General features: G+C 42.0%; 1 protein-coding gene across 1 annotated transcript in view; it reads right to left on the bottom strand.

Annotated features, from left to right (window-relative positions):
• Positions 1-486: 486 nt before the first annotated feature.
• LOC132895378 (polyunsaturated fatty acid 5-lipoxygenase-like) overlaps positions 487-13600 on the bottom strand; it is a 30073-nt gene continuing 16959 nt past the window's right edge. The window contains exon 14 of the mRNA XM_060935925.1: positions 487-831. Coding sequence (XP_060791908.1) covers positions 793-831 — 39 coding nt within the window. The 3' untranslated portion in view covers positions 487-792. The remainder of the gene's footprint in view (positions 832-13600) is intronic.

Here is a 13600-nt window from a genome sequence, read left to right as displayed (position 1 = left end):
TGTATTACCTCTCCACACTGCAGTGTATGTCCTCCTTTGCCAGTCACCTTGGATAAAAATGTCTGCTAAATGTAATGTAATGTCAATGATTGACATTAGAGTCAGCACAAGTAACTACAGTACACCCATTCTTTTCCGTTTTAAAATGTTTTAGAGCTTGTGCCCCAAGACAATCAAAGAATCTCAGAGGAGACAATGATTAGTTAGTTAATGTTAGTAAAGCATCCTAAATTTTCAGTGAGTTTAGTTTGAGTGAGTCAGTGTACATCTGAGGCTAAGGGTGTGAGAATGAGTGAAAGTATGACCATTTCCTTAAATTTTTTATTGGAAAATTAGTGAGAAATTAAAACAAAATTCTAAACAAAACTAGTACTGGTACTGTGTAACAAAAATCATTTTCTTTTCATTTCATTCATGTCATTTTTCACATAAAAATGCTTTTCATGTGCATTTTAAGACATGAAACTCAAAGTCCAAGCTAACAGATGATCTGTGTACTTTTAGAATCAAAGAATGGTTTTCCTTCTGAAGTTAGGCACTGTCCCAACATACAACATGACATGCCTTTAACACAATACAACGTGACTTGAGTACGTTTGTGTGTGTGAGAGAGACCAACTAACTGACAAAAAATTCCAGAAATATCTGTTCTCCACTACTGAGAGAGGGATGTTGCATCCAATGACCAAATCTGTTAGTATTGAATTTGTGATGGCTTTTTGTTGTGGGTGGGTAGCATTGTACTGTGTATCTTTTGCAGTAAGGAATCCAGAAATGGACGGCTGCTCTGTCTCACTTGGGATGATCTTGTTCTTCAGATATTCTGCAAATCTAAACAAGAAAAAAAAAAAGTAAAATTAGTAGGCCTACTTGTTTTCTGTTTTTAATCATGTAGACATTAACATGTTTTTATCATTTTCAATATCAAAGTCTGAGTTCATTTAATCTGAACATATTTGTTTATACACAGTATAATGTTTAATACAAGCCAGCCAGGATGTTCCCTTAAGCAGTTTAGCTAGACCACAATGCATTCACTAAACACTCGCTAAAATACCGGTAGCCTCAGTAAACACAGAACGTTGTGACGATGTAGCCAGAATCAGAGTCCTCTAGGGCTCTGGCCAGAATGTGAGAATGAAGCCCTGGGAACATTCTAGAGAGCTGTATAATAAAGTAGAATAAACAGTTGTTGTGAATTTCAGAATGTTCAGCGGAATCCTCCAGATCCAAGTTGCGTGCTTTCAAAATCGAGGGGGGGGGGGGAAAGAATATTTATACCTGATACACCAAGTCATTGCAAGCTAAAACTGTCAAGTCCAAGTCAAGTCTCGAGTCAACAGCGTGCAAGTCCGAGTCGAGTTGCAAGTCATTCCTCATCTAGGGATTTCAAGTCTCAAGTCGTCAAAATGGTGACTCGAGTCTGACTCGAGTCCAAGTCACATGACTCGAGTCCACATGTCTGCTGTGGTGTATTGTTAGAGATCAGCTTACATTTCGATTTCATTCATTACATACGGTTTCTACCAGCTTTTTTAGTTTGTATATATTTTTATTGTAAATAAAGTGTAAATATAGTGTTGTCAAGTTTGCTATCTTAGTTCCAGAAATTTCATTTATTTGAGTGACTGAACTTGAACTTGAGGGGGCTAGTCAGCTAGCAAGAAAGCTGCGCACGGATGCCAAGCATTGCTGATTTAATTTTGGCGAAGCCATTTGCCAGTCTTCCTTTCGAGGAAAAAATTAAAATTAAAGAGCAGGGTAGACCAACGCCTCAAATTGACTTGGTGAAAAAGGTAGGGAATAATACTCATTCCTTTCAGCTCTCCTGGTACGAGAAAGTGAATTGGCTAACAGCAAGTGACCCACATCAACAACAGTAAATAGGCTACTTTAGTAATATGTCATGGATGGACCAAAAATATAGAATCTATTTAAAATGTTTATGCTGAGTATATTATATTGGAATATATATATTTTCTGGATACGAATTAAACACAGCTACAATTTGGAAAACATTTTTAAACAAAAACACAGCTGAGAACATTTCACACTACAGACCTGGATTAAAAGTGAAGGGTTATCAAAATTGTCAATAAAACATTTCTCAGTCAAAATAAGTAAAATATAGGGAAAGTGTCATTGAATGAAATGTGTGGCACCCAGCTCTACTGCTGAGGTTCCTGACAAAGAGCTGCTTTCAATAATGATCAATTTTTAAACAACATGCCACAATTTTTAAAAATAAAATGTTAAAATATACCCCCCCAACACCACCATCATGTATATTGGACAGTAGGCTAATGGGCCAAAAGGACCTGTTATTTCACAGTTTGTGATGCTGCCAACAATCAGCCAGATCAGAGGCAAGAGTATGGGCAAAATTGATGTTTTTTCTTTTAAAATCTGGAAATATCGTAACCGACCAGCCTCCCCTGTTTGAAAGACTACCAGCTGCCACTGGTGTGATGGGTCTGCAGAGATGTTACCTGCCCATTTCCTGACTCTGGACAGGTACAGGTCTTGGATGGAAGGCAGGCTGACACCAATAATTTTCTCTGCAGACCTTATTGTCCGTTACAGTCTGTTCTTGTCCTGTTTGGTGACCAATCCAAACCAAACAGTGATGGAAGAGCAGAGAACAGACTGAATGGTGGCAGAGTAGAATTGTGTCAGCAGCTCCTTAGACAGGTTGAGCTTCCTGAGCTGGCGCAGAAAGTACGACCTCTGCTGAGCCTTTTTGATGATAGTGACTGTGTTGGTTTCCCACTTCAGGTCCCGGGAGATTGTGGAACCCAGAAACCTGAAGGTTTCAACAGCAGTCACAATGTTGTTGGTGATGTTGATGGGCGGCAGGGTGGGGGGGCTCCTCCTAAAGTCCACTGTCATCTCCACAGTTTTGAGTGTGTTCAGCTCCAGATTGTTCTGACCACACCAACAGACCAGCCGTTCAACCTCCCATCTGTATGCAGACTCGTCACCATCTCGGATGAGGCAGATGACCGTTGTGTCATCTGCAAATTTCAGGAGTTTAACAGACGGGTCTCTTGAGGTGCAGTCATTGGTGTAAAGGGAGAAGAGCAGTGGGGAGAGCACACACCCCTGGGGGGCACCAGTGCTGATAGTTTGGGTGCTGGATGTGATGCTCCCCAGCCTCACCTGCTGCTTCCTGTCAGTCAGGAAGTTTATAATCCACTGGCAGGTGGAGGAGGGCACAGTGAGCTGGGTGAGCTTGGTGTGAAGGATATCTGGAACGATGGTGTTGAACGCCGAACTGAAGTCCACGAACAGGATCCTGGCATATGTCCCTGCAGAGTCAAGGTGTTGCAGGATGTAGTGTAGTCCCATATTGATTGCATCATCTGCTGACCTGTTTGCCCAGTAGGCAAACTGCAGGGGGTCCAGCAGGGGGTCTGTGATGTCCTTCAGGTGTGACAACACCAGTCTCTCAAAGGACTTCATGACTACAGATGTGAGGGCTACAGGCCTGTAGTCATTCAGTCCTGTGATGATGGTTTTCTTGGGAACCGGGATTACTGTGGAGCGTTTGAAGCATGAGGGGACTTCACACAGCTCCAGGGATCTATTGAAGATCTGGGTGAAGATGGGGGCCAGCTGATCAGCACAGACCTTCAGACAGGAGGGTGACACACCATCTGGGCCGGGTGCTCTCCTGATCTTTTGTCTGCTAAAAAGCTGACAAACATCCTCTTCACAGATCTTGACTGCTGGTGTGGGGTCAGAGGCGAGAGGAGGCAGAATAGCAGGGGGTGTAAATGGGTCTTTAATGTCTGAGGGGGGGAGAGGTGTGAATGTGTCAAATCTGCAGTAAAACACATTCAACTCGTCAGCCAGTTGATGGTTCATTGCAGTGTTGAGGGATGGTCTCCTGTAGTTGGTGATGTCTTCAGGCCTCTCCACACTGACACCGGATCGTTGGCTGAAAGGCTGTTTTTGATCCTTTCAGCATAGCTCCTCTTTTCTGCTTTCACCTCTTTCATCAGTGTGTTTCTCGCCTGTTTGTACAGGACTCTGTCCCCACTTCTGTAGGCCTTCTCCTTGGTCTGGTGAAGCTGCCTGAGTTTTGCAGTGAACCAGAGTTTGTTGTTGTGTGTGCAGAAGGTCTTGGTGGGCACACACACATCCTCACAAAAACTGATGCAAGATGTCACGGTATCAGTCAGTTCATGCAAGTCTGAAGCTGCAGCCTCAAAAACACTCCAATCAGTGCAGTCAAAGCAGGCTTGTAGTTCCACTTTCGCCTCATCGGACCATCTCCTCACCGTCTTTACCACAGGCTTAGCAGATTTCAGCTTCTGCCTGTAGGTCGGGATAAGATGAACAATGCAGTGATCAGATAGTCCCAAGGCTGCATGGGGGACAGAGTGGTATGAGTCCTTTAAAACAGTGTAACAATGGTCCAGTGTGTTAGTGTCCCTGGTGGGACACTTAATGTGCTGTTTATATTTTGGCAGTTCATGGCTGAGGTTTGCTCTGTTAAAGTCCCCCAAAACAATGAGCAAAGGGTCCGGGTGTTTTTTCTCCACGTTGTTTATCTGGTCAGCCAGTTGTTGTAACGCCTCAGTAACACACGCCTGAGGGGGGATGTAGACTCCAACCAGAATAAACGAGGAAAACTCTCGCAGAGCATAAAACGGTTTGCAGTTTATGAATAATGTCTCCAGATGAGGACTGCATGATTTGTTTAGAACCGTGACATCAGTACACCAACCTTCATTAATGTAAAAGCAGACTCCGCCTCCCCTTATTTTCCCTGTGAGCTCCATTTCGTGGTCTGCTCGGTGCAGGAGAAATCCAGGCAGGTGAAGAGAAGTGTCCGGGATGTGCTCACCGAGCCAGGTTTCGGTGAAGCACAAAGCAGCAGATCTGTTAAATCCATGTTGATTGTGTTGAGGAGCAGCAGTTCATCCATCTTGTTGGCCAGAGAGCAGACGTTAGCCAGGTGAATAGATGGGAGTGCAGTGCAGTGTGATATGAAGCGCCTAGATGCTTTTAACAACAGGTGCCTTAGAAGAATATGCGGTATCTACTGGCCGAACGTAATAAGTAACAAAGACCTCTTCAAGGCGACGAAGACCAGATGCCTTATGGATGATATCAAGTGCAGGCGTATGAGGTGGCTGGGGCATGTCCTCCGTATGGAGCCTGACCGTACCGCCAAGATAGCCCTAAGGTGGACTCCTCCTGGAAAGAGAAAACCTGGGAGGCCAAGAACAACATGGCGTCGCACAATAACATCAGAACTCGCGGAGAACCATCTTACCTTAGGAGAGGCACAACATAGGGCTAGAGATAGGCTATGGTGGAAGCAGTTTGTGGCGGCCTTATGTCCCACCGGGGACGAAGAGGCGTAAGTAAGTAAGCAGTGCAAAACCCCCGCTGCCTCAGCCTGATGAGTGTGCCGGCTTGCCCCGGTGTCTCTGGCGTCCTCGGCGGAGACCATAGAGAGCTGTTGCTCCTCCAACAAGTAGCTCTGGAAAACTTTCCGGATCGATGAAAACTGATGAAAAAACTTTACTGGTGGTTATTCCAATGTTTATGAGTTCTTCTCTGGAGTATGTGACCAGAGAAGAAGCGCAAAAAACACAACAAATACACAAAAACGTAGAAAGTACGAGAGAGCGAAGTACCAAGGCAACCATCCGCGGCGCCATCTTGGTGATTTATTAAGTTACTACTTTTGGTGAGGTAGTGACCTTGACCCTGAGGCTTTCCATTTAGATCAAAACACACGATCGTATTAGTTTTGGGTATGCGGAAAATGGAGTTACAATGATGATCAAATATTTTGCATGATGTTTTATTACGGTTATGATTATTCTGTGAGCGCACCAATCCTTAGGTGTATAAAGTTATAACTTAAAATACAATTAGTGATAACTGTAGACTTTTCAGTGGACTACAACCTTTTTAAGGGAATGCAATGTAGTCAACCATTTATTATGTACCAGATCAAGCTGCCATTTTTCCACAAATTTGAAGAATTTTTGCCAAATTCTGAATATTCACATTACAGATATTAGTTTTATCTGTATTATTTCTTTCATCATTTTATTTCAAATTAAAACCAACATCACCATTCAAAACCGTATAGTTTATTGACTGTGAGTATATTTAGTAGGGTACCCCCACAGTACCCAGTTTCTAAGACAGACCCATACACACACACACACACTCATACTCTGAGGCAGTAGCCACAAAAATGAAGCATAATCCAAAAACAAACAATTTAAAAACCACAGACATAAAATGTACCAAGTGTCTGTACTTTATATTTTTCTACTCTAATCTGGCCCGTAGCCAGGGGGGATCGGAGGGTTCGTTCGATCCCCCCGCGACATCGCCCCCCTCTCCCCGGACACACACGCCCCTCAAGATTACTCAAGATTTGTTCATGTCCGATGAATATACATTGATTCACATTTAAATTTACAATATCAAATCCAGACTAATCAAAAAAGAAAAGTAGACTAAGTGAGGACGAGTTAGGTTCATTTATCCTATGTTTATGTTTACACATTTTGTTCAGACTGCTTTACACCCCAATCCAGTGGGTGGCGGTAATGCCCCCATTAGACCCCTTTCACTGACGTCACCCGAAACCGGAAGTAAACAAACCCTGCGCCATATTGGAAGACCAACAAACTCGTGATTAGGGGGAAATAACGGCAGCGTGCGGTATGTGAACTCACGAGGCACTTGGTTCATCAAAAACCTACAATGGTAAACTTTTGTGGTGTGTTAGGGTTCTAACAAAGCTGATGGGAAAGGTGAAAAGAAGTCTTTCTACAGAATACCAGCTGTGATTGAGACACAAGCAAACCAAGGAGCTTTCTGCCAGGAGACAGAGAGAGGATTTAGCTGCTTTATGCAGAGCGGATCTGAATACTTCAAGTCTGTTTTGTTACTGGTAAGTCACTAGGCTAGAGTGTTGTAGAACATTTTTTAAATGTTTACTGAATAAAAACATCCTTAATTTTATCAAATATACTCTACTCTATATTTCATTTCTTTCTTTTGTTTTAATTTTCCTCCCTCCATCCCTCTTTGGATTTTAAATATAGTTTTTCCCCATGTCCAAATAATTCAAATATATATAAATAAAAACAGATAAGTAGTAAATTAAAAATAAATTATGAAATAAAAAAATCCATTCTCCCTTGCCCTGAGTCTTATCATATGGGTCAAACCCATCAGTCACAGCCAGTTTCTCCACATACCGTGCTCTTTCTGCAGCTGGTAATGTACTCACATAACCAGAATTATCAGCCATCGTGTCACTTTACTCTCGCTCGTACTTTGTTTTTAGACTAGGTCGATTTTCAGATAATGTGACACCCCCAGGCATTTTTGAGTAAAAGTTGGCAAACAAACTTTTCTAAAAGTATTTTTTGTGCTGAATCCATTTTTGCTGTTTGCCAAGCTGTATCTCTTATGTGGAAGTCTGTAGAGCACAAAATCTAAGACAACCTCTAAAATTTCAGTAAATTCCGTTTTTTTTTATTTTACATCATGTACAACAATAATGATCAAGTCTAGGAGGTTTATTTGTAGTGAGAATTATGGTACTTGTATGTGACAAGGACAATTGCACTTTCATTTCTTATTGTTGTCCTGAATATGTCTTCTTTTATCCCTATATTTCAAGCAGACAAATAGAAAATCTTACATTCCTGAGTTATTTCATTGAGGATGCAAGGAAACTGTTGCCATCACATCAGAGTTTGTAAATTAACTTCAAACTTATCCACAAGAACTTTAATTCAAAATAAAATCACTTTTTGCCATCATTTCTATTTCTATACAGTGTTTAAATATTGCTAATCATAGGGCTGGGCAATATATTGATATTTAAGATGTATCGAGATGGACAAGTATCTTGATATGGATTTTGAGATGTCGAATTAATCGAGAAAAAAAATTACTTTTTGGAATTACAGAGGTTTGGTCACCCTATCACTCTGTAACACCTCAAAACACTGTTAGTTGAAAGATAAGTAGCATTTAATATTGTGCAGTAGCATTTACTTGATTGCGTTTTCACATATTTCCACTGCATGCCTTCGGTTGGCTACTCCAGCGACTTCACTCAGACTGCCCGTGCTTCGATCGCCCATGCTGCAGTAGGCAAACATCTTACTGCGGAGCAGCAGCACAGACAGTTTTGTCCCACAGCAGTTTAAAAACTGATACAGTTCTGTCCCTACTAGCAGAAGTTTTAGTTTTTTTTTATTTATTTAGGGGATTTGAAAATATCGAGATATATATCATATATCGAGATATAGAAGAAATCGAGATATGTTTTTCCTCCATATCGCCCAGCCCTAGTTCATCACCATAAAACTCTATCCAAAGAGCTATATAAGCCAACATTTTTGGTAGCATTTGAAATATTTCTGTCGGTAAGATCATCCATGAAGTCTGTCAGATTGTAAGAACATCACAGTCTGTGGTATTTTTGCTGTTTTGTGAAAATTAGTCATATTGGAGAATCTTGTCATGTTGTTGTTTATAGTTTTATGTTAATATATGTTTATATGTTAAACCATCACCCTAGTTACATTACATAGTTACAGATCATTTATGTACATATGATTTTGATGTTCCTATATGGATGCATTCAAGTAAAAAAAAAAAATCAAAGTTCTGGACGCGCCGTGGCTTGGTTGGCTGGGATGCCGTAACATAAATCCGGGGACCCAGGTTTGAGTCTGACCCAAGGTCATTTCCCGATCCTTCCCCATCTCTCTCTCCCAATCATTTCCTCTCGCCCTCTAAATGTCCTACATAAAGGCAAAAAAGACCAAAAAAAAATAAAAATAAATATATATATATATATATATATATATATATATATATATATATTTTAAAAAAATGGATAAAAAGTTCAGTGTTCACCAAAAATATTCTGAGATAAATATTATGTATTTTAAATATTAGCCTATGTTTGTTTTCTGTACCCAATAAATCTTCTGTCGCAATTTAAGATTTTATTTTTGAGCCAGAGCTGAGAAATTTGTTTATTTTTTTAGCCTATGAGACTGCCACTCTACTGAGTTACAAATAAAAAGACTGCCTAAATGGATTCAGCAGAAAGAATTACCCTTTATATAGTCTATTATATAGTCTATAAACTCAAGACCACGAATTTTATAATTTAATATGGTAATTTGGACCACACACACTACCTAAAGTATGTTTTTGAGAGTTCCTTTCACCCAATTGAAGCCAAATTTGGTACTTATTTAGCCAAGAGGTATATGCAACTTTCTGCTATTTTACTTTTTTCATACTGTACAACATTGAAGAGTTTTATATTGAAATACTCAAAATATGCAAATTATATGCAAATGTGCCCTCTACTGGGCTCCACGTATGAGATACAGCTTGGCAAACAGCAAAAATGGATTCAGCGCAAAAAATACATTTAGTAAAGTTTGTTTGCCAACTTTTACTCACAAATGCCTGCAACTCCTTATTTAAGCCCCTTTTTGCAATTCTGACCTAGTCTATTTATATTGTGAGTGCATGTACTTGGTCTTCCAATATGGCGCCTAACAAAATCTCACGGTACGGTGACGTCACGCGGTAGCCCTGGATAGAAGAGAAAATGGGGAAAAAAGAAGATAAAGACAGAAAACGCAAGAAATCTGCTGCTACTTTGTCCCAAAATATTGGCGCCATGTTCCAAAAAAGGGCCAAAATGGGTAAGGTGCTGAGTGCAGGACTTTGTTTTTTCTTTTGTTTACAACAGTAGTGGTAGATCGATCTGTCAGAGTGATCAGTGGGGGGGTAGCGTCAGCCCGTCCATCAGTCTATGTGTGTCAGTGACACGCGCACACAGAGATGAGTTAGGTGGCTCGATGGCTAGGTACTAGTAGCGTCGGACCTGGGGCTGCTTTTATTTTTTTTTCAGCTTGGGAAATCGGAGCTGCGGTGTGGCGTGAAGACAGTAAAATGCGAGACTTTAAGAGCACATGTTTTTCAGTCGTCATGGTAACATGGCATCATGGTAACATGGCATCATGGTAACATGACGCCCTGTCAGTGGTTTGGCATTTGGATCAGAGTGAAAAGAAACATGTGCACTAGCTGAAAAATGAAAATGTTCAGACCAGTGTGTGTGAAAACACCCACTGTTGCTGCATTTGGGCAATTTTAAATTAATTGTCCTTATAGGGCTGTGCGATATTATTTCAATCTCAGGATTACTTGAAACATTTATCTCAATTAGAAATTATTGTTGTTTTTTATGCTAAAACATGGGCAGATCAGGAGTGTTCTGATGCCATAAACAACAACTGAAGTGAGCAACAGAGACAGACAACAACAGACAGACAGAGGAGGGGAGAGCAACAACAGACAGACAGAGGAGGGGAGAGCAACAACAGACAGACAGTGAAGGAGAGCAACAACAGAGACAGACAATGAAGGAGAGCAACAACAGAGACAGACAATGAAGGAGAGCAACAACAGAGACAGACAATGAAGGAGAGCAACAACAGAGACAGACAATGAAGGAGAGCAACAACAGAGACAGACAATGAAGGAGAGCAACAACAGAGACAGACAATGAAGGAGAGCAACAACAGAGACAGACAATGAAGGAGAGCAACAACAGAGACAGACAATGAAGGAGAGCAACAACAGAGACAGACAATGAAGGAGAGCAACAACAGAGACAGACAATGAAGAGCAACAACAGAGACAGACAATGAAGGAGAGCAACAACAGAGACAGACAATGAAGGAGAGCAACAACAGAGACAGACAATGAAGGAGAGCAACAACAGAGACAGACAATGAAGGAGAGCAACAACAGAGACAGACAATGAAGGAGAGCAACAACAGAGACAGACAATGAAGGAGAGCAACAACAGAGACAGACAATGAAGGAGAGCAACAACAGAGACAGACAATGAAGGAGAGCAACAACAGAGACAGACAATGAAGGAGAGCAACAACAGAGACAGACAATGAAGGAGAGCAACAACAGAGACAGACAATGAAGGAGAGCAACAACAGAGACAGACAATGAAGGAGAGCAACAACAGAGACAGACAATGAAGGAGAGCAACAACAGAGACAGACAATGAAGGAGAGCAACAACAGAGACAGACAATGAAGGAGAGCAACAACAGAGACAGACAATGAAGGAGAGCAACAACAGAGACAGACAATGAAGGAGAGCAACAACAGAGACAGACAATGAAGGAGAGCAACAACAGAGACAGACAATGAAGGAGAGCAACAACAGAGACAGACAATGAAGGAGAGCAACAACAGAGACAGACAATGAAGGAGAGCAACAACAGAGACAGACAATGAAGGAGAGCAACAACAGAGACAGACAATGAAGGAGAGCAACAACAGAGACAGACAGTGAAGGAGAGCAACAACAGAGACAGACAGTGAAGGAGAGCAACAACAGAGACAGACAGTGAAGGAGAGCAACAACAGAGACAGACAGTGAAGGAGAGCAACAACAGAGACAGACAGTGAAGGAGAGCAACAACAGAGACAGACAGTGAAGGAGAGCAACAACAGAGACAGACAGTGAAGGAGAGCAACAACAGAGACAGACAGTGAAGGAGAGCAACAACAGAGACAGACAGTGAAGGAGAGCAACAACAGAGACAGACAGTGAAGGAGAGCAACAACAGAGACAGACAGTGAAGGAGAGCAACAACAGAGACAGACAGTGAAGGAGAGCAACAACAGAGACAGACAGTGAAGGAGAGCAACAACAGAGACAGACAGTGAAGGAGAGCAACAACAGAGACAGACAGTGAAGGAGAGCAACAACAGAGACAGACAGTGAAGGAGAGCAACAACAGAGACAGACAGTGAAGGAGAGCAACAACAGAGACAGACAGTGAAGGAGAGCAACAACAGAGACAGACAGTGAAGGAGAGCAACAACAGAGACAGACAGTGAAGGAGAGCAACAACAGAGACAGACAGTGAAGGAGAGCAACAACAGAGACAGACAGTGAAGGAGAGCAACAACAGAGACAGACAGTGAAGGAGAGCAACAACAGAGACAGACAGTGAAGGAGAGCAACAACAGAGACAGACAGTGAAGGAGAGCAACAACAGAGACAGACAGTGAAGGAGAGCAACAACAGAGACAGACAGTGAAGGAGAGCAACAACAGAGACAGACAGTGAAGGAGAGCAACAACAGAGACAGACAGTGAAGGAGAGCAACAACAGAGACAGACAGTGAAGGAGAGCAACAACAGAGACAGACAGTGAAGGAGAGCAACAACAGAGACAGACAGTGAAGGAGAGCAACAACAGAGACAGACAGTGAAGGAGAGCAACAACAGAGACAGACAGTGAAGGAGAGCAACAACAGAGACAGACAGTGAAGGAGAGCAACAACAGAGACAGACAGTGAAGGAGAGCAACAACAGAGACAGACAGTGAAGGAGAGCAACAACAGAGACAGACAGTGAAGGAGAGCAACAACAGAGACAGACAGTGAAGGAGAGCAACAACAGAGACAGACAGTGAAGGGGAGAGCAACAACAGACAGACAGAGGAGGGGAGAGCAACAACAGAGACAGACAATGAAGGAGAGCAACAGAGACAGGCAATGGAAGAGAGAAACAACAGAGACAATAAAGGAGAGCAACAGAGACAGGCAATGGAAAAGAGAAACAAGACAACTGAGGTGAGCAACAGAGACAGACAATGAAGTCACAGCACAGTTGTAGGAAGATAATAAGTTAGACAACAGAGAACTTATAACGAAAAAAATGTCTAAATTAGAAGATTTGAAGTGTGCTCGTGTATTTGGGGGGTACGGGAGTAGGGGGCCAGATGAAGTCCACTTTTGGGGGAAAAAAGATCCCCCCCCTCCACAATGCTGGCTACGGGCCTGAACCTTTAACAGTTTTTGAAACTGAAACCTCTGAACTGAGGCTGACATACACACGCTGTCGCCATGACCGAAACTCTTATTTCCCGGAAATGGCCAGGCGCTAGAGCTCAGTGGAACACACTTTCCCTTTGTAATAAGCATAAACCTGTCTGAAAGCGATTTCTTTAGTCCATTGATTTTGAATGGTGAACCAAATTGTATGCACTCACCAGCCATTTTAATCAGAACGCATGTATGTGCATGTGCAGTGCATGATCATTACACTTACATTCTTACAGCATGATGGCGTAGTGGCTAGCACCTGTATATGAGGCAGTAGACACAACAAAATGATTTTGACCTTTTTGGTGACCTTGACTGGATGACCCTCAGTGTTGGATGTTCTATTTTAGACCAATGCCCATCTATCCTGAAAGTTTCATGAAGATTGATCCAGGCATTTTTCCGAAATATTGTTTCCAAAAAAACCAAAGAAACCTGACCGAAAACAATACCTTGCCCCACTTACTCCGTAATGGGCAAGGTAATAACAGTATTTGGGGGCATTCATTGGTACATGATGTGTCATCCCACTTTATCTGAGGCTACATGTATTCAAGCAGCTCAAATTCTCTTGATTTTCTGCCTCCAAAGCTACAGTGGAGGCAAACAACCTCCTCATTGACAGTTACACCAATCTTTATTTAATATTTC

The sequence above is a fragment of the Neoarius graeffei genome, chromosome 12 (assembly GCF_027579695.1).
Source record: "Neoarius graeffei isolate fNeoGra1 chromosome 12, fNeoGra1.pri, whole genome shotgun sequence".
NCBI lineage: Eukaryota > Metazoa > Chordata > Actinopteri > Siluriformes > Ariidae > Neoarius > Neoarius graeffei.
This window is presented reverse-complemented; position numbering and strand designations above follow the sequence as displayed.